Source organism: Drosophila guanche, unplaced genomic scaffold (assembly GCF_900245975.1).
Source record: "Drosophila guanche unplaced genomic scaffold, DGUA_6, whole genome shotgun sequence".
Classification (NCBI taxonomy): domain Eukaryota; kingdom Metazoa; phylum Arthropoda; class Insecta; order Diptera; family Drosophilidae; genus Drosophila; species Drosophila guanche.
The window spans coordinates 5,043,917-5,066,671 of record NW_022995752.1 but is presented as its reverse complement, the minus strand read 5'-3'; the positions used below and the strand labels follow the sequence as shown (position 1 = coordinate 5,066,671).

The 22,755-nt window shown below is 44.5% G+C and overlaps 3 protein-coding genes across 10 annotated transcripts in view; 1 reads left to right on the top strand and 2 right to left on the bottom strand.

Moving 5' to 3' along the window:
- Positions 1-251: 251 nt before the first annotated feature.
- Positions 252-3,876, bottom strand: LOC117587533 (lipase 3). The gene is made up of 3 exons (XM_034278338.1): positions 3,125-3,876; positions 842-1,576; positions 252-784 (listed from the first exon to the last, which is right to left on the bottom strand). The coding sequence occupies exons 1-3, from the start codon at positions 3,287-3,289 to the stop codon at positions 380-382; spliced, it is 1,305 nt and encodes a 434-aa protein (XP_034134229.1). The 5' UTR covers positions 3,290-3,876; the 3' UTR covers positions 252-379.
- Positions 3,877-14,073: 10,197 nt separating this feature from the next.
- On the top strand, positions 14,074-17,094 carry LOC117587780 (zinc finger protein 93). 2 transcript variants are annotated; one of them, XM_034278722.1, is made up of 7 exons: positions 14,074-14,316; positions 14,653-14,823; positions 14,893-15,093; positions 15,155-15,578; positions 15,638-15,908; positions 15,959-16,162; positions 16,226-17,094. In XM_034278722.1, exons 2-7 carry the CDS (start codon positions 14,668-14,670, stop codon positions 16,659-16,661), a joined length of 1,692 nt encoding a protein of 563 aa, XP_034134613.1. In that variant the 5' UTR covers positions 14,074-14,316; positions 14,653-14,667; the 3' UTR covers positions 16,662-17,094. The 2 variants fall into 2 exon arrangements, with proteins under 2 accessions (XP_034134613.1, XP_034134615.1); XM_034278724.1 differs by having other exon boundaries at positions 14,075-14,316; positions 15,974-16,162.
- Positions 17,095-18,877: 1,783 nt separating this feature from the next.
- LOC117588055 (serine-rich adhesin for platelets) overlaps positions 18,878-22,755 on the bottom strand; it is a 58,658-nt gene continuing 54,780 nt past the window's right edge. For 4 of the 7 annotated variants that reach the window (XR_004574092.1, XR_004574091.1, XR_004574095.1 and 1 more), the window contains 3 exons: positions 22,450-22,614; positions 20,216-21,876; positions 18,878-20,162 (listed from right to left, as the gene is read on the bottom strand). Coding sequence is in view for 2 of the 7 variants with exons in the window: in XM_034279111.1 (XP_034135002.1) it covers positions 20,498-21,876; positions 22,450-22,614 (1,544 nt within the window). In the remaining 5 variants the exon portion in view is untranslated. Of the gene's footprint in view, positions 21,877-22,439; positions 22,615-22,755 lie in introns of all 7 variants that reach the window. The other 3 variants (XR_004574093.1, XM_034279111.1, XM_034279112.1) reach the window with 3 other exon arrangements.

Here is a 22,755-nt window from a genome sequence, read left to right as displayed (position 1 = left end):
TAAAAATATGCTTTATTTCGTACCCACTGACGCCAAAGTTATTGTTGTTATAAATTGTTGTCTGGCTACTGGTTCCGGTCAGCGCTGCCAAGACTCTTTTGCAATGGCGGCAAATTCAAAAATAGAATCTGTATTGGATTTTTTTATTTATGGAAAGCATACGTATAGAAATTTATAAAAGCTGATTCACAAACCTTAAGCACACTTACGAGCTAACTAATAACTATAATATCACGCACAGGCTCACTATCTCATTATCATTGGTAGCTATCATCGAATTAATATAGAATTGGTATATACAAATTATGTACAGTGCTTAGAATGGGCTAAAAATTGTTGTTACCCCGCCATAGAGGATGTGGTAACCATGTGACTATCGCTAGAAACTCATTCCTGTGGCGTGCTCTATGTCGTATCGTTCCATTTTATCTATTATCCTATTGTTGATCACCTCCTTCACATTGATGGACCAGAGGAAGTCATAGTGGTTCCAGTCCGAGTAGGGAATGCGGTAGAGCTCGGCGCAGGGTAGGAGGGAGGCCAAATACTCGACATCCTCCACGGCGGACATGTAATCGTTGTCACTATAGTACATGTGGACGCAGCTGTTGATGTTCTTTACATTGTAGGAGGGCGGCGTGGCCTGCTGGTAGATGATCTCGTTCTGCTCCCTGCCATGATCGTACTGTCGAAAGTCCCCAGATGTGTAGAGCTGCAGATAATGGATGATCTGACTGGTGGAGGCACCCGCTGGATGTGTGGCACAAACGTCCGTTAAAAGGGTCTATGGAAAATGGAGATTAACTAGGAATAATGGAAAGAAATTTGTCTAAATGCTCACCTGATTGAGATGCCGCGTGCCCCAGCCACCGATAAAATCGAGCAGCCCCGAGCACAGGAACTTGAACATGGATCCCTCGGAGCAGACATGCTCGCACATCAGTTTTTGCAAGCTGGTAATGGGCAGCAGTTCCATGCTGCCCAGAATCCAGCTCAGGAAGGAGGGAGAGCCCAGGAAGATGCCTCCCAGCTTGGACAGGATGAACGAGTGGTTGCGCATGTAGGCAATCGGAGCGAGTAGATGCACCGATCTCACCTTCTCGTTGTACCACGGCAACGAAGACATCAGTACAAAGAACGTCGTCGTTCCCTGCGAGTGGGCCACGAAGTGCAGTGAACTAGCATTACTCGCCGACAGGGCATAGTCCAGCATGGCTGCCAAATCATAGACGCCAATCTCATGCCAGCTGAACTTCCAAAAGTCCGAAGTGTCCGGATGGATGTGCTTGTGCTGGCGGGAGTATGTGTTGCCCCGAGCATTGCCCAGCCACACATCATACCCTGCATCGGCGAACATGTAGGCCAGCGACGTTTCAGGCCCATTGATGATCCAGTCATCGGAGGCACACAGAATACCATGCTGCAGAAAGACTACTGGCTTCTGGGTCGTCTCATTCGACAGCTGTGGGTGCAGCTTCGGAGATGTGGGAATGCGATAGATGGTGAGAATATAGTCATCGGGCGTGTTTACCGTGTGCTCCTCCACCGGATAGTTGTGGTTTGTGATTAGAGTGGCCTGAAAAAGAAACAAAAGTATACTAAAGACTCTTGTATTGCCTCCAAGTGCTCCCGTGTCTAAGTTTTCATCTTAGCCTTCCAGAATCTTTCTACTTTTCATGTTCCGATCAATCTACCCATTCTGCGGCCATCTGTCTCTACCTGTATCGGATAGCTTTTTGCACAAAAAAAGGGTAAGACAGCTCCTCTTCAGATAATGTCATAAACAAAGCAGCACTGTGAGGTGCTTTCAGTAGTCTCACAACCCAAGCAAACCAGCCGATCCGATCCGATCCGAACCGAACCGATCCGACCATAGAGGCCAAAGTCCAAGCACAAAGAGCGCGTCATAGCAGACCGACGAGCGATAAACATGGGAATAATAGAAACGTCGAGCAACAAGCAAGGAATCAGCCCATGTCGTGGGCCATTCATTAGGCCAATCACCACCACTACAAATATATAAACTACAATGTATGTATGTATATAACACACAGACATTTTGGCAAGCTTTCTTTTTGTTTTTTCTATTAGCGCAAGAGTTGATTTGTGGGATAGCTATGGCTATACATAGTTTCGTACTTTAAAATCTTATCAGAGTAGCAGAGCGAGCAGCCGATACTTACTCGTAGTTGACGCTCGCACCGCGGGATCAGAATCAGATCGGGTGATCGCTGCTGCCACATAACATATGTGTCCCCCTCTACATATACTCATACATATGTATCTACATTATTATATTCATTGCGTTACCCCTACACACAAAAGAAAGTATATACATATACCCAGTCGTTGTGGATTTTTCGCTAATCATGCGCGAGAACGGAAGCATTTTACGGGGGCCGGCAATCCTAAGGTATAGAAAAGGGAAAACCAGGGGCCTGCCTGGCGCATGCTCTAACAAAACCACAGAGTTCTTTTTATCAACAAGTGCGAAAGACTTATCATACATACGTATGTATGTTCATACTTAGCTTTGTTTGTCATGCTTTAACTTTGATAAACGATCATTTCCTACAGTGATCAGGTGTGCCAAAGTTAGCTAATGATAATGATACTATTGTTTAAGCAATTGTTCAAGAAACTATTTCTCAGTTATTCATATAAAATTTCTCTCCTCTATCTACCTTCTTTAATCAATCGAGTCTTCCCTAGATCTGCTGCTGAGCTTTATCCCATACGTTGCTAATGACTGCTCCTTTGTTTTGGTAATCTTTGAACTGCAATAAGTCAAATACACAAATTTGTGCAATTATAGCCGCCATATAATCGATGAATCGATTGTCAAGTGGTCTTGTGTTTCTTTTTCAAGCGGACTTTATGAGTAACTGGCCCAATCTAGTCGGGGGAAAGTTGAGAAATTGTGGATTTCCGATTGTCTAGATTCTAGAACATGACCTTCAGGGCGAATAATGATTAAGCTTCTATTAAGTCTCGTATTATGATTTATTGCATGCCCAATTTGGATAAATTATACGCAATGTTGCGTTACCCAATATATCTGGTCAATCTTTGCCAATCTTCCAGCTTGACCACTTTTGGTTGCACACACCGCACATTCGCTTACCGTCACTTTGTGGCCATCCACCGACTCGATGTGTCCGCTCAGCAGCAGCAGCAACATCAGCAGCAGCAGAAGTCGGGGTACAACCGATTTGCAGTTGACGCCGCCACGGCCGCTGCTGCAACAGCTATTGGTGGCAGACCATTGCATTAGCCGTTGGTACAACATGTTGTATGTGTGTGCTCGCCAAATATTTTGTAATAACTTTTTGGTAGTTGTTTGCAGGGAGCGTTAACTCGGTTAGCTCGGGAACAGGAACAAGCGCCGTCGAAGTCATCCAAGCACTGACACAGTTAGGGCCGCGTGCAGTCGGTTTTTGTTACCTCCTCTCTGCCAGCCTGATGGCTGGCTGACCAGTGGGCTGACTGCTGACTGCCTGCCTGCCTCTCAGATTTACGGTGCCACGGCTCTATGGCTCTCTGTATTTGAGTCACCTGCCAAACAGCCAGCAGGCTGCTTCACGGCCTGCTCAGTTGGTGTTACGAGCTGATACTAAAAACTATAACTACGAACATGAGTTTCTTTCGTTATAAATTGTGTTCGGCTCGTTTGTACATTACGTTGTTGGTTTTTGGTTTTTTCTTATTTTTTGTTGTACATAATATTATTTTTGCAGTTGTTGTTTCGTTAGTTGTGCACGCGCCTGCTTTGATTTCACAATGGTTTTAAATCGTTTTTTACGCGCGCGCTGATAAGTTGGACGATCCTTTGGGGTCCATCGATGCTGCGATTACTTATATGTGCGAGTACGGGTAGTACATAGATTAATGCCCGAAAAACGCTTCAATGATTGCCGTATCGGCTACCAGCGTTTCGGGACCACCCATTGAAGACTTTGCCTCTGTCTAATTATTACCCTTTACGCCTCAGTGTTTTCCACTTCATAATCAGTTTGTTTTTTCAACGGGGGGTCCTAAGTTTAATGCGAGAGTTGATCGTGTCAATGACTGTCAGGTGAACAATGGAATTCAACATTTAGAAATGATGTCAAAGATGAGCTCAAAGGTGATCTCAAAATATAAATAGTGAGTGTAGAGTTCTGGTGTATTTATTGACTGTTATTAGTCATTTCCCAAGAACCCGAAATATATCCATAATTTCATTTCTCTAGAGTCTAGACTCATTTCAGTAGGTCATTGTCACCCCAGGCTATCTCTCCCTAGATCTGATTGTGTAGGCCCCTCTGGATGACTTATTTGTCACGAATATACATACATAAATATATGGAAATGGTTAAAAGAAAAGCTTTAATTTCCATTTGCAAACTCAATTCCAAAAATTAACCTTTTGCTTGTCTTTTTTTTTATTTATTTTATGTTGTTGTTAGGCAAGGTCGTTACTGCTGCGACCATTCCGAAGATCCACTTGCCAGCAACGAGATCGCTGAGCGAATCAGTAATGGTGAATGAAATCTTTTTCTTACCGGCACAGTAAACGAAAGTCACGCCACAAAAACTTTTCCCGGCAATGCGACGTAAATATGAAATTTTTGTTTGTTTTCCTTAGTTTTCTTCTGTTTTCTTTAATTGAATTTATTTATATACCGGCTCGTGCCGCTCTGCTGCCAGCCCGATGTCTGTGCGTAAATTTTTAAACTACGAATAAAACTAGCTTAGAGCTTGTCGGCACATTCAGTAGCGAGAAAGCTCGCAAAAGCTTGCTTGCTTGTCGCTCGGATCGGACAGATCATTTGAGATCGGTTCGAATCGTCAAAGCTTTTCATGACATGACGGAAGCAGCTGAAGAATCAGCTGTTGTTTTGCTCTGCGTTCGCGATATCTGCGACGTATGAGGCGTTCTGTGTTCTTAGTCCGGAATTCTGTTTACAAGAAAGCGACTCCATACCACAACATCGTTATACGATTTTTGCTTACCTCAGAGCCTGAGGTAATGGGAGCCATCTGGTGGGTTAATATCTGATCAGGGGGCGGACGACATACAACGTTTGCGGGTCAAGTTCAACTAAACTGGTTTCTCGTTTCGACTAATACCGTTTCTCCTCAGCTTTCTCTCCCCCCCTCATATTTACCATTCAACTCTCTCGGAAAGCCCCCGAGCACTGGCCTAACATGTTTTAAGCACCGTCGCGTAGCTTCAAAATGGGGCTTGTAATAGCAGACATTTTGCAAACAACTTCAAGGTTAATTTTGCAAATGAATTTTTAACTTTTTCGTATTTGCTTTAAAACGTTCAACGTATGTCACGAAACTGTCGGCATCACTCGGTTGCACGTCGTGACAATTGGGCAGAATTTGGGGGGAATTCTGGCCATGGTTGTCGAGACGGAACTCTGATTTATTCCAGAACTTTTGAATAATTCGCTTGAGGTTGGCGTTTGGTTATGATATAATCATGCAAGAACAAATCTACTCTGAATTCTGAATGCGACAAAAGTGAAATATATGTAAGTGTTTGACGAATAGCTACAAAAGATGTGCAGAAACGCTGAAATAATTACACCCATCGGAATAGTCTTCTGCGAAGCGGTAAATAAAAGATTTATTTAAAAGTATGCATTTCTCGATAATTTTTAATTAAAACTATGGGCACGACAGCACTTGATACGTGAACAAAATATAACCCTAATGTTCAACATCAAATTAACAATAAAACTGTTTGCCATCATTCAATGCGAATTTACATACATATGTAAATAAACTGAATAGTTCCCAAAACTGTTTCTTAGAGTTTTAATAAAGCTAGTAGTGTGTTGGTAGTAATAACCAAGATGAGCCTATTTTTTTTTATCCATGCACAGACTTTTTGCCAGCACCATCGCACGCTCTTGTGTGCTTTTCAAAATTTGCAATCGTTTTTTAGTTGACGATCACGCATGGGGCCAGAATATTAAATGTTCTTGTGAATTCAAATGATCGCCAAATGGATAAGCGTATATCTGTACATCCGTAAGTATTATGTTTTTCACCCAAACACTTATTGTAACAATGTGTTTTATGAAGAATTCCAGACGTAAAAACATGGCTGGATCATACATGATCAGTGTTACCATTACTCACAGGAGGAAGCGACGAGCCTGGGTCACGGAAACCCTGGAACATCTCATCTGCATCTGCCCGGCCCTCGCACGAGCAAGAGGTAGATACCTAGGCGTCTTTGTTGCTGGCATCACTTGAAGATGGTTCCAAGAGGACGCCAGGGGAACTACTTGAATTTGCCAAGAACACCTCGATTCTAGAGGATTTCAAACCCGCCTTTTTTTTTGTCTGGCCGTTGACATGCAATGACTGCACCATCAAGTGGCCCATGCGAAACCAAGCCAAAGCCTGTTACGCGCGGAACCCAGCCTTCCTCCAGCCCTACCGACCGAGTCGCGAGAATGTAGAAAAGATAGATGTTAGGCTAATATTCTATGAAAATTATACCTAAACACAACCAAAATAAAGCAAGTATAGCTAAGCAAGCAGAATTATCAAAGTCAGAATTAAGACAAAGCTAAAATGAAGCTAACTACGGGAGAGGTAGGCTATTATAAGAGATTTAAAAAGAGGAAGGGAGTTAGTCGAGGATATAATGTGATAGAGGGAACTATAATCCGAGCATAAGACCCTAAAGGGTTCGTGCAAGGCATAATTCGATCTGCACAGTGGAAGGAACAAAGGAATATAGTTTCTAGTGGGTCTAATCGGAATCGTTAAGTTTACGCGGCTTAACAGGACACGGCTGTCTACATCCCCCTTGATCAAGTTGTGCATAAAAATTACACGAAGCATTTTTCTACGACTAACTAAGGATGGAAGGCTTATTAGAAGTAATCTACTACGGTAGGATGGCATTCTCACAGTTGCATCCCAGTTGAGGCCCCGTAGGGCAAATAATAAAAAGTTGTTCTGTACTGATTCAATACGGTCCTGATGTATGTTGTACTGAGGGCACCATACACATGAGCCGTATTCTAAAATCGGACGAACAAGCGAGATATAGAGAGCCTTCGTTATATAGGCGTCATCAAATTCCTTTGACCACCTCTTTATAAACCCAAGCACACCCATGGCTTATTTACTATGGTAGAAATGTATTCAGAAAACTTTAACTTGGTGTCTTGTTTGACACCTAGATCTTCAACCAATGTAATTCTCTCAAGAGAACTACCGCAGAGGGTGTAAGGAGCCAGGAAGGGGCTGGAGCGATAAAAAGTCATTACGTTGCACTTCGAGGCATTAAGTTGTAACATATTTGCACAGCACCATGACTGAAAGCTATTGAGATCAGATTGCAACCGACAGTGAAATGAAATGTCCTTATACTGGACACAGAGTTTAACATCATCCGCATACATAAGTACTCGAGAATTTGTTAATACAGAAGGCAGGTCATTAATAAAGAGTGTGAAAAGTGTGGTACTCCAGAAGTAACCATTACAGGTAAAGATAAGGAGTTTTTGAAAAGGACCCTTTGAAACCTAGAACACAGGTAGCTAGAAATCCACCTCAACAGATTGGGCGGAAACCCTAGAAGGTCGAGCTTTTGTGCAAGAAGAGAACGGTTTACAGCATCGGATGCCTTACTGAAGTCAGTGTAATTAACATCCGTCTGCAAGTTACCTTGGAATCCTTTAATTACAAAGGAGGTGAACTCTAAAAGATTATTGGTTGTTGATCGTAGCCGTATAAATCCGTGCTGAGCTGGAGATATAAGTGATTTGCAGAGATGCTGCAAATGCGGAGTTAAAATTTTCTCGAACATTTCAGGAATAGCGGATAACTTAGATATACCTCTATAGTTTTTAGCGACAGACTTGCTATCTTTCTTACGGAGAGGAATTATAAAGGATTACTCCAGATGGGGGGAAAGCTAAAAGAATGGATGGATAGAGTGAATAGTTTAAGCAAAGGTCCGCACAGAGACTCGGCACAGTACCTGAGTACACAGCCGGTAACTCCGTCAGGTGAAAATACCGACTTAACTAATTGAAGTTCATGAAGTAAGGTGCTTTCATTAAACAAAGGGCAGAAAATGCCCTATCACCTGGGTAGCTTTCCTGTGAATAGGTGGTTTGAAAAAATTTTGCAAAAAGATCAGCGATTGCCTGATCATTGTTTGCCGACATTGTAAGGGAACGTGTCCCTCACGGGCTGTAGAGGGTTAAAGCCTGGGGCTCGGATTTCCAAACACGGCGAATCTGGAAGAGGCGCTCAGAGAGCGCGGAGCCCAATAGGGCGGATCAAGAGAGAGCGGAAGGATGGGATCGGGCCGGCAGCGGACCGACGCATGACCAAAAATCGTCCCGTTACGAAGAAGGGAGAAAGCATCAGAATTGCCAATGGAAAAACACTGACCGCGTGGGAGAACCGTTAGCCGGCGTCTATATAAGGAGGGTGGCAGCCAAGGCACGGGAGCTTCGCGCGTGAGCAGCCCAAGAGCTGAGTCGAGTGTTCCAGAGTCTGAGTGAATCGAGGTGCGGAATAACGGAAAATTGTAACGGGACCAGCGACATAGAATTCACAGAGTGAGTCTTCAATATTCAGAGTGAACGGCAGATTCTTGGAAGAGGTTAGAGCAGAGAAGGGCGAACCGTTAGAGTGTGTGTCGGATTTGTGTGGCGGACCAAGGTCAATTGCCCCAGTTCAGCGGCACCAACGGGCAACGCCCTGAGCCAAACCCCAGCATCGACAGGGCCCTGGAGCTACAGCAGTACGACTTCGAGGTGACGTACCGAAAGGGGCAGCTGAATGTTGTGGCAGATTCACTGTCTAGGCAGCCCGTGGCCGAGCGATGCCTGCGGATATAGGATGAAGAAGGCAATGAAGTGGATCCGGATATCAGCGAAGGGTGCCGATGGATCAGAAAAGTGAAGGAAAAGATGAAGAAGGAACCGGCGAAATTCCCAGATTACGTAGAGGAAGTGGGCGGAATTTATAGAAATATTTCCCACCGAGCCGGAGACGAGGATGTGGCGGCGTGGAAGCTGTGTGTCCCCACGAGTCTACGGGAACAGGTTCTGAGGGAGAATCATGATTCCCCAGGGGCTGGGCATGCGGGAGGTCGGAAGACCATGGCAGAAATTGCCGCACGGTATTACTGGCCAGGGATGCACCGGGACGTAAGGGCATATGTGAGGAGGTGCGAAACCTGCATGCGCTTCAAGCCAAGCCAGATTCGGGCAGCTGGGAAAATGCTGACCCAAGCCCCAGAAGAACCATGGGCAGTGTGCGCGGACTTCGTGGGACCTCTGCCGAGATCGAAGCATGGGACCGCAATGCTGTTGGTGTTAATCGTGGATCGTTTCTCCAAATGGACCGAATTGGTACCGTTGAGAAAAGCCACTGCGGAAGCGTTGGTGAAAGCAGTCCGAGAAAGAATATTGGCTCGGTTTGGAGTGCCAAGGTAATAATCACCGATAACGGGGTCCAATTTACAAGTCGCGTGCTTAAGAAATTTCTGGGGGAAATGGTGGTTAGACAGCAATTCACTGCGCCATACACACCCCAAGAGAACCCGACTGAACGCACCAACCGTACAGTGAAGACGATGATCGCACAGTTCACGGAGGGTGATCAACGGTGCTGGGATGAGAAATGGCCAGAGCTGATGCTAGCTGTGAATACAGGCGTAACAGAGTCAACGGGCTATTCTCCAGCGTACATCGTACAAGGAAGAGAGCCCCGACTGCCAAAGGCGCTGTACGATGAGGGAGCCCTAGGAACAGGGCAAGGGCCGAGAACACCCGAGGAGAATGCATCCAAACTGAGGGAAATTTTCCAGTTGTTGCGAGGCAATCTGGAGAGGGCGGCCCAGGATCAGGCAAGGCACTATAGGAGGAGTGAATGAGGAGACGAGAATGGAAACCCCAGATAGGAGAGTTCGTATGGGCACGGCAGCATCATCTGTCTAACGCGACGGAGGGATTCGCGGCTAAGTTGGCACCGAGGTACGCCGGGCCGTATCGAGTGGTCGACTTTAAGTCGCCAGTGATATGCCAGCTGAAGAGGGACAGCGATGGGCATGTTCGAACAGCCCACTTGGCGGACCTGAAGCCGTAGCCGAAGGAGTGGTGAGGGGAAATGCCACCCAAGAGCACAGAAAAGACAGCCAAAAGGCTGGAAATGGTTCAAACCGGGAGAACAACAAGGTTGTATCCAAACGTTTATATCCATTTATGTTGCGTTTATGTATGCCCCAGGAGAAGTGGTCTGTCGCGAAATACTTTAAACCAAGATAATCGGGTATGTGAGGCAACAAAACCCAGACCGGCACTCTGTGATTAACGCGGCGAGATCGGATAAGGGCAACAACCGCTAGGGGAGCGTGAGCAACGGTGAGAGAGAGTGCACTGGGCACACGAGGAGATGCACCGTTAGCCGGAACGAGTGGGAGTGCAACGAGAGCATAAATAGGGGAGGTTGGGGTCCTGACCGGCACTTTGTGAAACACACGCGGTAAGAGAACGTTTGGTCACAGCACAGAAAAAACGAGAAGGGACGTGTGAGACGCTTTTTACGCGTCACAACGTTTATACCCGGCACTCAGTACTACATCTGCACCTTAGCGGTGTTTTGTCAAATTTTAAATTTTTTCTTCATCTGTCATCTACATCTACAACACTTCTCACACCAACACGCTCCGTTAGCTCGCAGCCCTTCCCTAGACCAACACACTGCAGACTCGAGGCAGAGGCAGAGGCACCGTCCGCACACAAAAAAAAAATCAAATAAAAGCTGCGGGACGGGGTGGGTTAAAAGTCGACACATTCATCGGCAGGGGGAGGGCAGAGGCAGGGGCCGAGTGAAGCAGAAGCAGAGTGTGAATGAGAGAATGTAAAAGGAACAACACAAGCTGCGGGAAAGGGTGGGTTTAGCCACTGGAAATTATTTTCTCCATTGTGGCTATAATAATCCCAATTTGGTGATCTGATAGATATGGCCATTTCCTACGGAATGGCGTTTTTAGTTTTCTTTTATCTTCAAAATTGTAGATGTGGGAGGTTTTCGCCCTTTTGCGGGGGCGAAAGGGGGCGTGGCTCAATTTTGAAATACACTGGTTTCAGTGTGAGCATATAGCAGTCTGGAGGCAAAATTTGGTGGCTCTAGCTCTTATATTCTCTGAGAACTAGCCGACAAACAAGACGGACGGACAGACAGACATGGCTATATCGACTCATCTATTGATGCTGATCAAGAATATATATACTTTATGGGGTCGGAAACGTTTCCTTCTGTGCGTTACATACAAACGTTATTCCCCACAAATATAATATACCCTATTTACTCATTGATGCGTGATATTTACATTTGATGCGGTCTTAAGATCTTCGTCTTGTTTTGTTGGTGATTTATTTAACCATGTGTTTTTGAAAACTTGACATTTGATAATCCAGAAGAAATATGGCAAAGCAAAATGTGAAAAAATACAATGTTACAGTTTTGCACTGAGGTTTAAACAACAATTTTTTATAAACTTTTTTTAATGACGTGTCCACCCTTTTTTTTATACTATGTTTCCGCTATGCGTTTGGCATAATGTTGGAGTATCGACCAAACGCCCTTTGTCCTTTCCCAAAGCTGTGAAGCTTCACATCCCAAGATGTGAAGGCATTGTAACTTTTAGGGACCGCATATTTCGCCAGCTGCGATTTAACATGCCTCCATGTCAGAAGATGACTTGACATCCAAATTCGGACCAAAAGCGACGTGTGTTTTGGGTCAGTGTCTTTCTGATAAATGCATTTTTCAGCAGCAAGACCCATATTTCCGAATATTTCCGGGAGATTTTGTTGAAGAATGCCTAAGTTTAGCTCCTTCCTCACTATTCCATCGATTAAGACTAAGGGACCAACTCCTTGTTTTTCGGTCTTAATGGCGGGGCTAATCTTTTAAATACACTAGTTTCAGCGTGGGCGTACAGCAGTCTGGAGGCAAAATTCGGTGGCTCTAGCTCTTATAGTCTCTGAAAACTAGCCGACAAAAAAGACGGACGGACAGACAGACATGTCTATATCGACTCGGCTATTGACGCTGATCAAGAATACATATACATATGTACTTTATGGGTCGGGAACGTTTCCTTCTGTGTGTTATATATGTACATTCCATTTTGTGCACAAAAACCGGAATACAGTTACTCTTCGAGTACCGGTTAAAAAAAATACTCAGCCCGTGTTGGGGGACATGCTACATATTGCCATATGCTGCACTGTTGCGCTGATAATTCCCATGCTGCGAGAGAAACATCCCGCAAGAGAGAGGAAATTTCCTACCCTTAGAATTGAAATGAAAATATCATCTTACGAAAGTAATGACTTTGAATACCTCAAAACTAATTCTTATGCACATTATATGAATGTGTGAATGTAGCAGTAGCAGTATGCATGTATAATTAGTGTGATACATACATATGTACTATGTACATACATAGTACATACTATATGTATGTATAAGTAAGTTTATTATTTTTTCTAATCTTACATTTTACATTTTGTTTAGACCTGTCATCTACATCTACATCACTTCTTCTTTTTAACACGCCCTGTTAGCTCACCACTGCAATGCACACTGCATCATGGTGAAATTACTTATATAATAGCAATTTCACCATGCACATGAAGTAATTATATAAGAAGGTGCCGTCGCCAAAATTGCTCTACTATCTACCCTGTTTGCAAGTGCGAGTGAAAGGGCTCTGCGCTGTAAGTGTGACTGAAACGAAACTATCTTGTGATGGATTAACCCTAGATGGCATGGAGGTTAAAGTTGCCCATTACGAGAAAATTAGTTTAAGTTATTTTTCGAAATTTAATTTTTAATAAGCTACTACTTAAAAGTAGTCGGTATTTGGCGTAGTCGGTATTTGGCGGTAATTCTAAAAAAAAAAATTAATTTTTGTTGGCAAAAATCGAAGTTATTTTCAGCGCGCATATGTTTAATATAGGCGGTTAATAGGGTTAACTAAAAATCGAACAAATTCGTCCGCACCATGAAAAAACTATAAGGAGGCCTCGTCGGTGGCAGAGTTACTCGCTGATTCTGCCCTAGGTTCAGTGCTCGCTTGCTTGTCGACGCGGAAGGTTGGTTGCGGACGAATGTTTTCTTCATGATCAGCACACTCCATTGTCTTTGCCCTCACACTTGCAGCGAGAGCCCTCTCACTCGTACTTTTCAGTCGCACGCCTAAAGCAACTATATAAGGATGTCTCGCCGGAAAAAATTATGGAATAGTGCGAGTGAAAAGTGGGAGTGAAAGGGCTCTCGCTGTAAGTGTGAGGGCAACGACAATGGAGTGTGCTGATTAATCATTTGAAGGCAATGTGAAAAAACATAATAATTGTTTCATAATTTAATTTTTAATAGTTTGCTTCATAATAGTAGTCTGTGTTCTGAAAAAAAAAACATTTTGAAAAAATTTCAAAAAAATTCGTCCGCACCCAACTTTCCGCGTCGACAAGCAAACGAGCACTGATAATAGGCAGAACCAGCGAGTAACTCTGCCACCGACGAGGCCTCCTTATACTTTCTTCATGCATGAGCATAACAAAACCTGGTGGAGGGGGTGGGTAAAAGCCCCGGCAAACAAATTTCTTCACTCTCGATATAAAAATGATCTAATCCGATCTAAATTCGGGGATCTGATAGATATGAGAATTCTCTACGGAACTCCGTTTTTAGTTTTCTCTTATCTTCAAAATTGTGGATGAGAGATTTTCGCTTTTTTTGGTTGTGGAAGGCGGGGGTTGGGCCAAATTTGGATATACACTAGTAACCGTGTTGTATCCCAGCAACAAAGCAAGAGCCACCTGCTTTTAAAGTCTCTAAAGACAGACATGGCAATCTTCGAGTACAATATTATATTTATATTTATTGTGAAAATAAATATCCATATTTCGGTATATTTCTGAGGTTCAGGCGGTATATTTTATCGATAAGTCCGCGGTCACATTGTGTGCAATTGCGCTCTCTCTCTCTCCCTGGGCGCTGTCACTCACACAAACAATCTGCCTCGCTCCATCTCCCTTCTGCACTCATTCGAAAGAACGGGCAGAAAGTTTAGTGCTGTGCTGGAATTTGTTAGAGAAAGAAAAAACAATAATAAAACGTTTTGCTTTCATTCCAAACAAAGTTTCAGTGATATAAATAAGAATCCAAGCCGGCTGTGCAGAAAAACCTTTCGGATCAATCGAATTGTGCAAAAACCGTTTGATATTAGAGAATTTGTAAATTGGTGTGTGGCTGGTTGCATAAAAGGTAACTTGTGAAAACGAGGGGATTTCAAGATGCAATGTGCTGAGGCTATTTGCAAAGTGATTAAGGCATGAAAAAGAAAACCAATGAGCAGATTGAAAGGTCGAAATAGTAGCTGCAGCCGCTCAAATTGATGAATTTTGTGTCGCATACATATTTTCTGTCTCATCGTCGCCATTTTTAATCAGTCGTTTTTCCCTGCCTTTTGTGTCTACACTATGTTTGTCTCGCTTGCGCACTTGAAGCGTCGCGTGTTTGAGTGTTGAAAAAGTCACGCAGCAATTTCACATGCAGCTGGAAATAAATAAAATAAAATCAAATAATATTCTTATTTTAAAGTGACCTGCCTACACGATGGAAGACATCACTAAAAACATAATCTTCACAAATGCTATCAACGGGCAACCGACTACCATCCAATATCAAACAGCAGACGGCACAATTCTCAAGCAGCCGAAAATAGAGGGCCAAAAGACAGAGCAGCAGCCAACATTTTACTATACAACAAATGTGAGTTGTGCAGCCAGTTTCCTGAAATTGTATCCCTTTAATCCTTTTGTGTGGTGTGTCTGCGCTTAGGGTAATGGAGGTACTGTAAATCTTGCACAGCTGGCTACCTCGGAGGACAACAAGACTTGCTACATAGCCCAGCCTGTAGGCGGCTACAACTATGCTCTGGTGAACGGAATGCCCCTCAACCAGGGCACTGCTCTGGGCATAGCCACAGTGGATGCCCAAGGGCGCATACAAATCGTCAATCAGAACAAGCCGATAGCAGCGGTAAGTAGAACTCGTAGAGTAGCTCTCCAGATTACATTTAACCCGCCTCCCTCTGCTATAGAATACCATATCCAACATCAGCTTCAAGTGCGACGTCTGCTCCGACATGTTTCCACACCTGGCCCTGCTCAACGCCCACAAGCGAATGCACACCGAGGGTGAGCAGCAACAGCAGCAGCACAATTCCCAGCAGGGAGGCGACTCCATTGCTGTGGTGAATGCCCAGGGCATGGTGCAGGCGCAGAACATTATCAACAATGGGCAGATGGGCCAAATTCAGATTGTTGCGTCCGACACGCTGGATCCCGTGCAGCAGAACGTGATGCAGCAACAGCAGCACGACTCCAAGGCAAACAAGTGCATCACTTGCGGCACTTCCATGCTGCCGCAGTCCAAACGAAAGGGTCCAAAGCAGGTCCGATGCGAGTCCTGCATGCAGGCGGAACAGGCGGCTCAGCAGCAGCAACTTTTCGTAGCGCAGGATGGTGAGTGAGGTTGCAATCTGATTGTGAAACGAAATTAAAAGCATTCCCTTGAAATGTAGGTCAAATGGCGCATCCCGTGCAGATCATATCAACCACACCACAGGCTCAGGCTCAGCTCCAGCAAATTGTTGCAGCACAGACTGGTGGCACGACACCCAAGCGTGAGCCAAATACCGGAACGGGACACCATCCAGTGAAAAAGCGCAACTCCCAGCAAATGACCAAGTGCCAAAAGTGCAATGGCTCTGGGGTGGTGCTGGTCGGTCAACATTCCCACGGGACCGGTGGAGCTGGTGGCTCAGTCAAGTCGTCCGTCACTGTCAAAACCGAGTGAGTAGTAAGCTAAAGATCAACCCCAAATCTACGCTAACAAAACCAAGGTGTTCGTCATGCAGGAATCCTTCGAAACCCTTCAGCTGTAATATTTGCGGTGGTCTATTCTCGCGCTACTCGAGTCTGTGGTCCCACAAGAAACTTCACAGCGGCGAAAAGAACTACAAATGCAGCATCTGTGGACTAGCCTTCGCCAAGGCTGTCTATCTGAAGAACCACGCGCGCATCCATACCGGAGAAAAGCCGTACAAGTAAGCGTCAATTTGTATTCTCTATGCGCAGTGTTTTACTGATGGTTTTCCCTCTTCGTGTAGATGCCAAACCTGCGGCATGCAGTTCTCCCAATCGCCACATCTTAAGAATCACGAGCGGACGCACAGCGGAGAGCGCCCGTACGTGTGTGGAGTTTGTGACAAGGGATTCGCACGCCATGCCACGCTCTGGAATCATCGGCGTATTCACACCGGCGAGAAGCCTTACAAGTGTGAAATATGCGGTTCGGCCTTCTCGCAGGCTGCGCATCTAAAGAACCACGCCAAGGTTCACTCCGGAGAAAAGCCCTACAAGTGCGAAATCTGCTCGGCGGCATTTGCCGATCGCTTTGCGCTGAAACGTCATCGTGGCATCCACCAGAAGTACGGCCAGACGGCGCCTCGCCAGCCCGGAGCAGATGGAATGATAGTGCATAAGCAGGAGATCCCCGACATGGATGACGAAGCCCAGCAGGAGGTGATTATCGGCGGATTATAGATAAGAGCAACGAATGCCAATGCCAAGCCGATGATCAGCTCCGAGGGTCCGGCAGCGCCAGAAACAACATCTTCGGGCTACCATTCATCAGGAGAGTATCCCCCTACGGAGTCGTATCCCGGCTACTACTACCAGATGCCGCCACCGCCGCCTCTTCCAACCGAAACGGAGAGCGCCGCGGCTTTCACCGCACCAAGATACTGAGTGGACGGCGGGGAGGGAAGCAACGGAGGAGCCTAATCATCAGCACTACCAGCAACACTAGCTAGGCATCGCATAGGATATATACATATACATAAATATATATATATATATTTTTTTTACTCTAGCTTTCCTGTAGGCTCTACGAAAACGCTTTTTACGTTAAACAAACGAATGAACCTAATTTATTTGGTAGTCTGTAAAATACACATAGCTCTATTCGAATAGGCTTAAATATATAACTATATACATAATATATATAGACGAGTATATGGTATGGTATGGTATGGTATCTTTAAGTGTTATAGTCTATTTCCGTATACAAATTGTAGGTGTAATTAAACGGATTTAAAGGACGGGGTCAGGGCGGGGACGGTAAGCGTATCGAGAAGCAAAATACGTAAGAATCTGCGCAGGCAACAAACCACTACATACAGCTGTATATATTCAAGGAAAATAAATATATGCATACGATAAAGATACAAACATTGCGTTCGAAAACAATATTAGTTGTAAGCCGAAAACCATTTAAATACAATTTATGTAAATTTAAATAAGTATTACACCATAATACATAAATCAAATAAATATTTGAATAAAAATTACAATTTTTACTAACGCACTCGTCTTGCTCTTCTCAACGCTGGTAAAGACAGGACTTCCGAGTCCTTGTTAATGTGGGAGGTACATATGTTAGTATGTATGACTGTGGACTCCATCAAGGATGTTTCCTCTTTTACAGAAAGCCCTCTCACGTCCCTATCGGGCCTACAATGTCGGAGAGAAAAATATACACTCATACATAAGTACATATACATATACGACTCGAGAAATCGTTGATCCTTGGTCCTTGGTAAGTGTTCAATAATAGTATGCATTTTCTTCCCATCACGAGAACACGGCAAACGTCTTGATTGAAATAAAAATGAGCAAGCTAGAGCGAATTGATAACGCCTAAACTAATTACACACAATCCGCACACTTGAATTTCGCGCCTCCAGCTAAGCCCTAACAAAAGGTCGGGTCGCCAGTATGTACTAAGTCAGTGTTTTATCGGCAAGCTTTTGACCGAATGAAAAAAGAAAAAATACTAACATATACCGAATGTTGGTATTTGAACCCAAGAACAATTTCAAAATTGTCTACAAGGGCTGCAAAAAAGTGAGAATTTCAATTGATATCGATATTTGAAAAAGGCGGTTTTATTTGTATCTCTTTTGTCAAATGCAATAATAACTATTTAACGATGCGATAATAAAATCCTCGAAGCTGTTTATCAGCCTTTTAGGCACAAGGAAAATCTTGGTTAAGCATTGTTCCACACATTTCCGTTGTCCTCTGGGTCTTGGTGTGAAGCTTGAAAACGAACTTGTGACGTTTCGTACCGCGGGTAGCCCCACAATAACCGCACTGTCCTGGGCACTGCTGCGCATAGAAATAAAGCACCTGGTTGGAAGTATTTCATCTTCACATGGTCGACTTTGTCGAGGAGGCGGCGGCGCAGCTGGATGTCAAGCTGTCTTCTGGCAGTGTTAAATGATGTTATTAAATGGAAACAGCTCGGACGCAAAGGCCGTTTTCACTGCAATAAGAACCCAACAAGCAAATTCACGTTCTCTCACACTCTGCTTTGGGCAGTATATACAGCAGATTCAGAAGCCTGGATGCAAAACTTGGTTGCTCTATCTCTTATGGTCTCTGAGTACTAGGCGCTCACAAGGGCAGAGAGACGAACAGACGGACAGACAGGCATGGCTATATAGACTCGGCTATTGATGCTGATCAAGAAAATATATACTTTGTGGGGGTGGGGTCGGACACGTTTCCTTCTCTGTGTTACATACGTCCACTTTGTGCACAAATATAATATACCCTATTTACTCTTCGAGTACCGGGTATAAAAAAGAAAGGAAAACGAACGAATTTTCTGGCCATTTCCGGTGTGTTGCAAAACTCCTGCTGTAACCCTGCTTTTTATGTTATAATTTCTAAATAAGTGTATCAACAGTTTGGGGTATTTGGGATATATTTTTTATTTTTTTCGCAGTTTTAGTTTAAATATGTATCGTGCTTGTATCGTGACTGGCCAGACGTTTGGCTTGATGCTGTCCCTGGACAATAAGGATATTGCCCTTAAGTCGCTTTAACTCCTCAAAAAGGATTTATTGTTTTGTCAAGTCCTTCTTAGATACATACTAAGCAACTTTATGTTGTTTCTGCGAGAACCAATGAAATCTGCAAACCTGTTCTTAGGACCAAGTGATAAATAGTCGTTAATGTTGTATGTAGTATCTATGTATGGTTTGTAAGTCATCAAATACATGTTTGCTCAGTATTATTTACACAAAAATGTAGTGTTTAGGTTTATGCACTTACAGTCTGGCGTTGAGTTAAGCAGCTTGAACTAGTGGAAAGGAGGGAAGGGGAATTAATCAATCTAAATATTTATGTTAGCTAAATGCGAAATTTCAAATCATCTGACATTAGTGTTGGTTTTGATTATCAACTCGAGTTTTTGTTACAGAAATTTAACTAATACAAGTACATATATATTTTGGCTAACCTATATCTTCTCTCAATACATTGACTTATACACAAATCATTAAAACCTAATTCGAAAAGCTACAAAATGATTTTCTTCCCTTTTTGTTTGGGGGGCTGAACAAATTTAACAAACTTTAAATAAGGCCATAGGCAAGATTTGTTGCTCTTATTGAATTATTACATAGAACATGTCCGACAACTATAATTATTTAGTTAGTGTGATATTCCGTTTGGATTGCTTTATAAAAAGTGAGGTTGCACTGCAGCTTAGTAGGAAATCCTTTGCTTATTTTCTTGGGGGTTACCTACTCCTCCTATTCGCGATCATTTCAGTCACATTTAGTGTTTATTAATTTTTTTTATTGGAAGCTGAAGGATATACCTTTGAATGTATTTTATGTGTTAGTGGCTCAAGTGAGAGATAACTGAATGTCGCTCCCATAAGCTCAGATATATGATGTATGTATCTTTTATGTGGATAGTATGTTGTAAAGCTTGGCTTGGTATCGATAGATAGAGTTGAAAAGGTTGACCAACTTGCTGCTGGTATTTATGATTTGATTGCGGGATTTATACGAATACGAATAAGAATACAAATACGAATACGAATATGCTTTTTGTGGTGTTTCAGACAACAAGTGGAGGGCCCTACTGATATATGGAGATTCTGGCTATGCCATAGTACAGACACGCCCGCTAACTACTCGAAGAATAACTGAATATCTCGACTAACTAGGCGAGGGCACTACTGCAGCACTACTACATACGTATGAATGTCCTAAGCTAGTTTCGCGCTGTGATGGAATGACAGATTTTGATGTGATTAAACGTTGTTTGGATATTGATTTGGATAACTTCATTGAGATTGTAGTGCCCTCGAGGGAAAGTATATTGTATAGAGTTTAGAGAACAATGCATAGAAGCCGCTTGTAAGCCATCGAGGGAAGGAGCAGCCTTCACATTCGCGTGCTCTCCAGGCCACATCCCAGGGCGTCGCTATATAGTGAGGCGTGTGGAGGCGTCACGCTTCCAATTCTCCTGGGCGTGTTGTTGCTGCCGTTGTTGCTGGTGATGCTGTTGCTGGCCTTTAATCAACTTGCTGGCGTGGTGCGGGTCAGCAGCTCATCATCATCCAGCTGGGCGAGAGCTGCCGGCGAGCCGACATCGATGGTGGTCACCCGATTGCCGCCATCGGCTGCGGAGGGCAGCTTGATAAACTCGCTGTCCGTATGCACCGGCATGATGATGCAGACGAAGCTCTGGCCCGTTTGCGAGTCCCGCGGATGCAGCGTCACGGGATGAAACTTGTCAGTCTGGCCTTCGGTGTAGGTCTGTAGGCGCTGATAGATCTCAGGGTAGTGCTTACGCAGCAACACTCCTCGGCGTGACAGAATGTCCAGGATGTTGGACAGGATGAGCTCCCGACTCCCAGGCACTGCCCTCAGGCCGGGATTGAAGGTGAGTATAAGGATTTCAGTGCGTTCTGGGACGGCTACCACGGCCAGGGGCTGTTGCAGGGCCTGCTGCTGTATCTCCAGCTCCGCCAGGACACTCTTGCAGAGCTTAAGCTTTGCACAGCGCGAAACTAGCTGCCTTTCCCAGCGTACGGGAGCCTGTCCCATTCCTGGCGCCTCGGAGACCACGCAGATGGCCACGTAGATCAGCATCTTCGACTCCGGTTTGTACTCCGTGCTCAGCTTCAGTAGCTCCGAATACAGCTCAAGGCCCATCTCGGCGGGCATCAGGTCAGGCCAGCGCACGTAGGAGGCCTCTCCCATGCACTGGAAGCCGTTCTTGATAAATCCCTCGGCGGCCTCTGCGCTGCGAAAGAGGACGCGCACGACGCCTCGTCCCTGGGAGATGCTCCCTTTGCGGGCCAGCAGACTGAGATGCCGCTGCGAGTCGAGGTCGTCCTTGCAGGTGGCTAGCACCTGGCGGCACAGGTTGGAGGCACGCGAGTGCAGGCACGCCTTCCGATGCTTCTCCCAGTGGGCGCGCCGACACTCACGTGAACAGTATAGATGGGAACAATTGTGGCATGATTTGTACAGCTTCTTGGCATCTGCGGGCGAGGCGCTCTGCTCGCATTTGGTGTTCCGGCAGCGGATCTGCAGTCCCGGCTCCCCATTGAGCTGGCCCCCGCTTCCGCTTCCGCTTCCGCAGCCCTTGTCCGTGTTCGCGGAGTCGCCCAACGAGACGCGCCTGCTCCCGCTGCTGGCATTTGTTTGCTGATGGCCCGATGCTGCTGCTCCTATTCCTGCTGTTCCTGCTGATCCTGCTGATCCTGCACCTGCTGTTGAACCTACTCCGGCTGACTGAGATTGCGATTGGTTGTGGGACTGTGCTTGGGTCTGTGCTGTCTGCTGCTGTTTCTTCTGGCTGGGGGCGTCTCCCTCGCTGCGGCGCCGCAGTCTCTGCTGTTCGGCTGCCGATAGCACCTCCAGCTGTTGGCGACTAGCTGAATCTCCCGCTGTAGAAGAAAGCGAAAAGATAGAGGACTAGTAAGATCTTAGCTTGTACTCAGTTCCAAGATCACTGTATAGTTCAACTGTAACAAACAACAAAGAGCATTCAATGGCGGAGGTGGTCAGTCATCCAACATGCTGGAAGGAACGATATGGGGGCGTACAATTGTTCATGTAGTTTCTTTTTCTCAGTGTAATTTAAAGATATAAATGATGGTTGAAGAAACTACACTAAAAACTAAATCAAATGGAATATAAATGAAACTGTTCTTTGAGGATAATACATTTTTATGGAAAAATGAAACAAAGGAAGCTCCCAGAAGTGAACCACGGTTCGCTGAGTGAGTTGTCCTTTGATCCATGGAATATTACGATTACAAGGATTATATACTATATATTATTATATGCGAACAACAAACAAGAACGGAATTAGTTTTTGCCTATACCCATATTTGCACTTTCTTTCCTTCACTTTATTTTTTGTAAGGTTACTTTTTAGTTTAATTTGTGTAATGATTCTTTTGTTTTGCTTTGATTTGTTTGGGTTTATATTGGAACAAAAACTTACAGGTTCATACCTGTCGTCTGCGTGGATGCCTTGTTATTCGCTTGTGTTCTGTTGTTGTTGTTCTGATGATTGTTGTTGCTGTTCTGGCTGTTCTGTGACGAGGAGGCTGTTGGAAGTCCTAGAAGCGATGCAAGGACATCTTCTAGCGATGCGCTGCTCAAGGAGCGTTCGGGCGCTACTTTTACCAGTTTATATTTGTTTGGTTTTTTTTTTTTCATTTTCAATTTAAGCCACAAATTTATATTTGCGACATTTATACACACAATTTTACGAGGGGACAAAAAACGTATAAGAATACAAAAGAATGGAAATCAAT

Excerpts from the sequence above, each read along its gene's own strand:
- LOC117587533 (XM_034278338.1), bottom strand. The coding sequence starts at position 3,289 with ATGTTGTACCAACGGCTAATGCAATGGTCTGCCACCAATAGCTGTTGC. Across the intron at positions 1,577-3,124 it reads TGGATGGCCACAAAGTGACG|GCCACTCTAATCACAAACCA; the intron begins GTAAGCGAATGT and ends TTTCTTTTTCAG. Across the intron at positions 785-841 it reads GCACGCGGCATCTCAATCAG|ACCCTTTTAACGGACGTTTG; the intron begins GTGAGCATTTAG and ends CATTTTCCATAG.
- LOC117587780 (XM_034278722.1), top strand. The coding sequence starts at position 14,668 with ATGGAAGACATCACTAAAAACATAATCTTCACAAATGCTATCAACGGG. Across the intron at positions 15,094-15,154 it reads AGAACAAGCCGATAGCAGCG|AATACCATATCCAACATCAG; the intron begins GTAAGTAGAACT and ends CCTCTGCTATAG. Across the intron at positions 16,163-16,225 it reads ACCGGAGAAAAGCCGTACAA|ATGCCAAACCTGCGGCATGC; the intron begins GTAAGCGTCAAT and ends CTCTTCGTGTAG.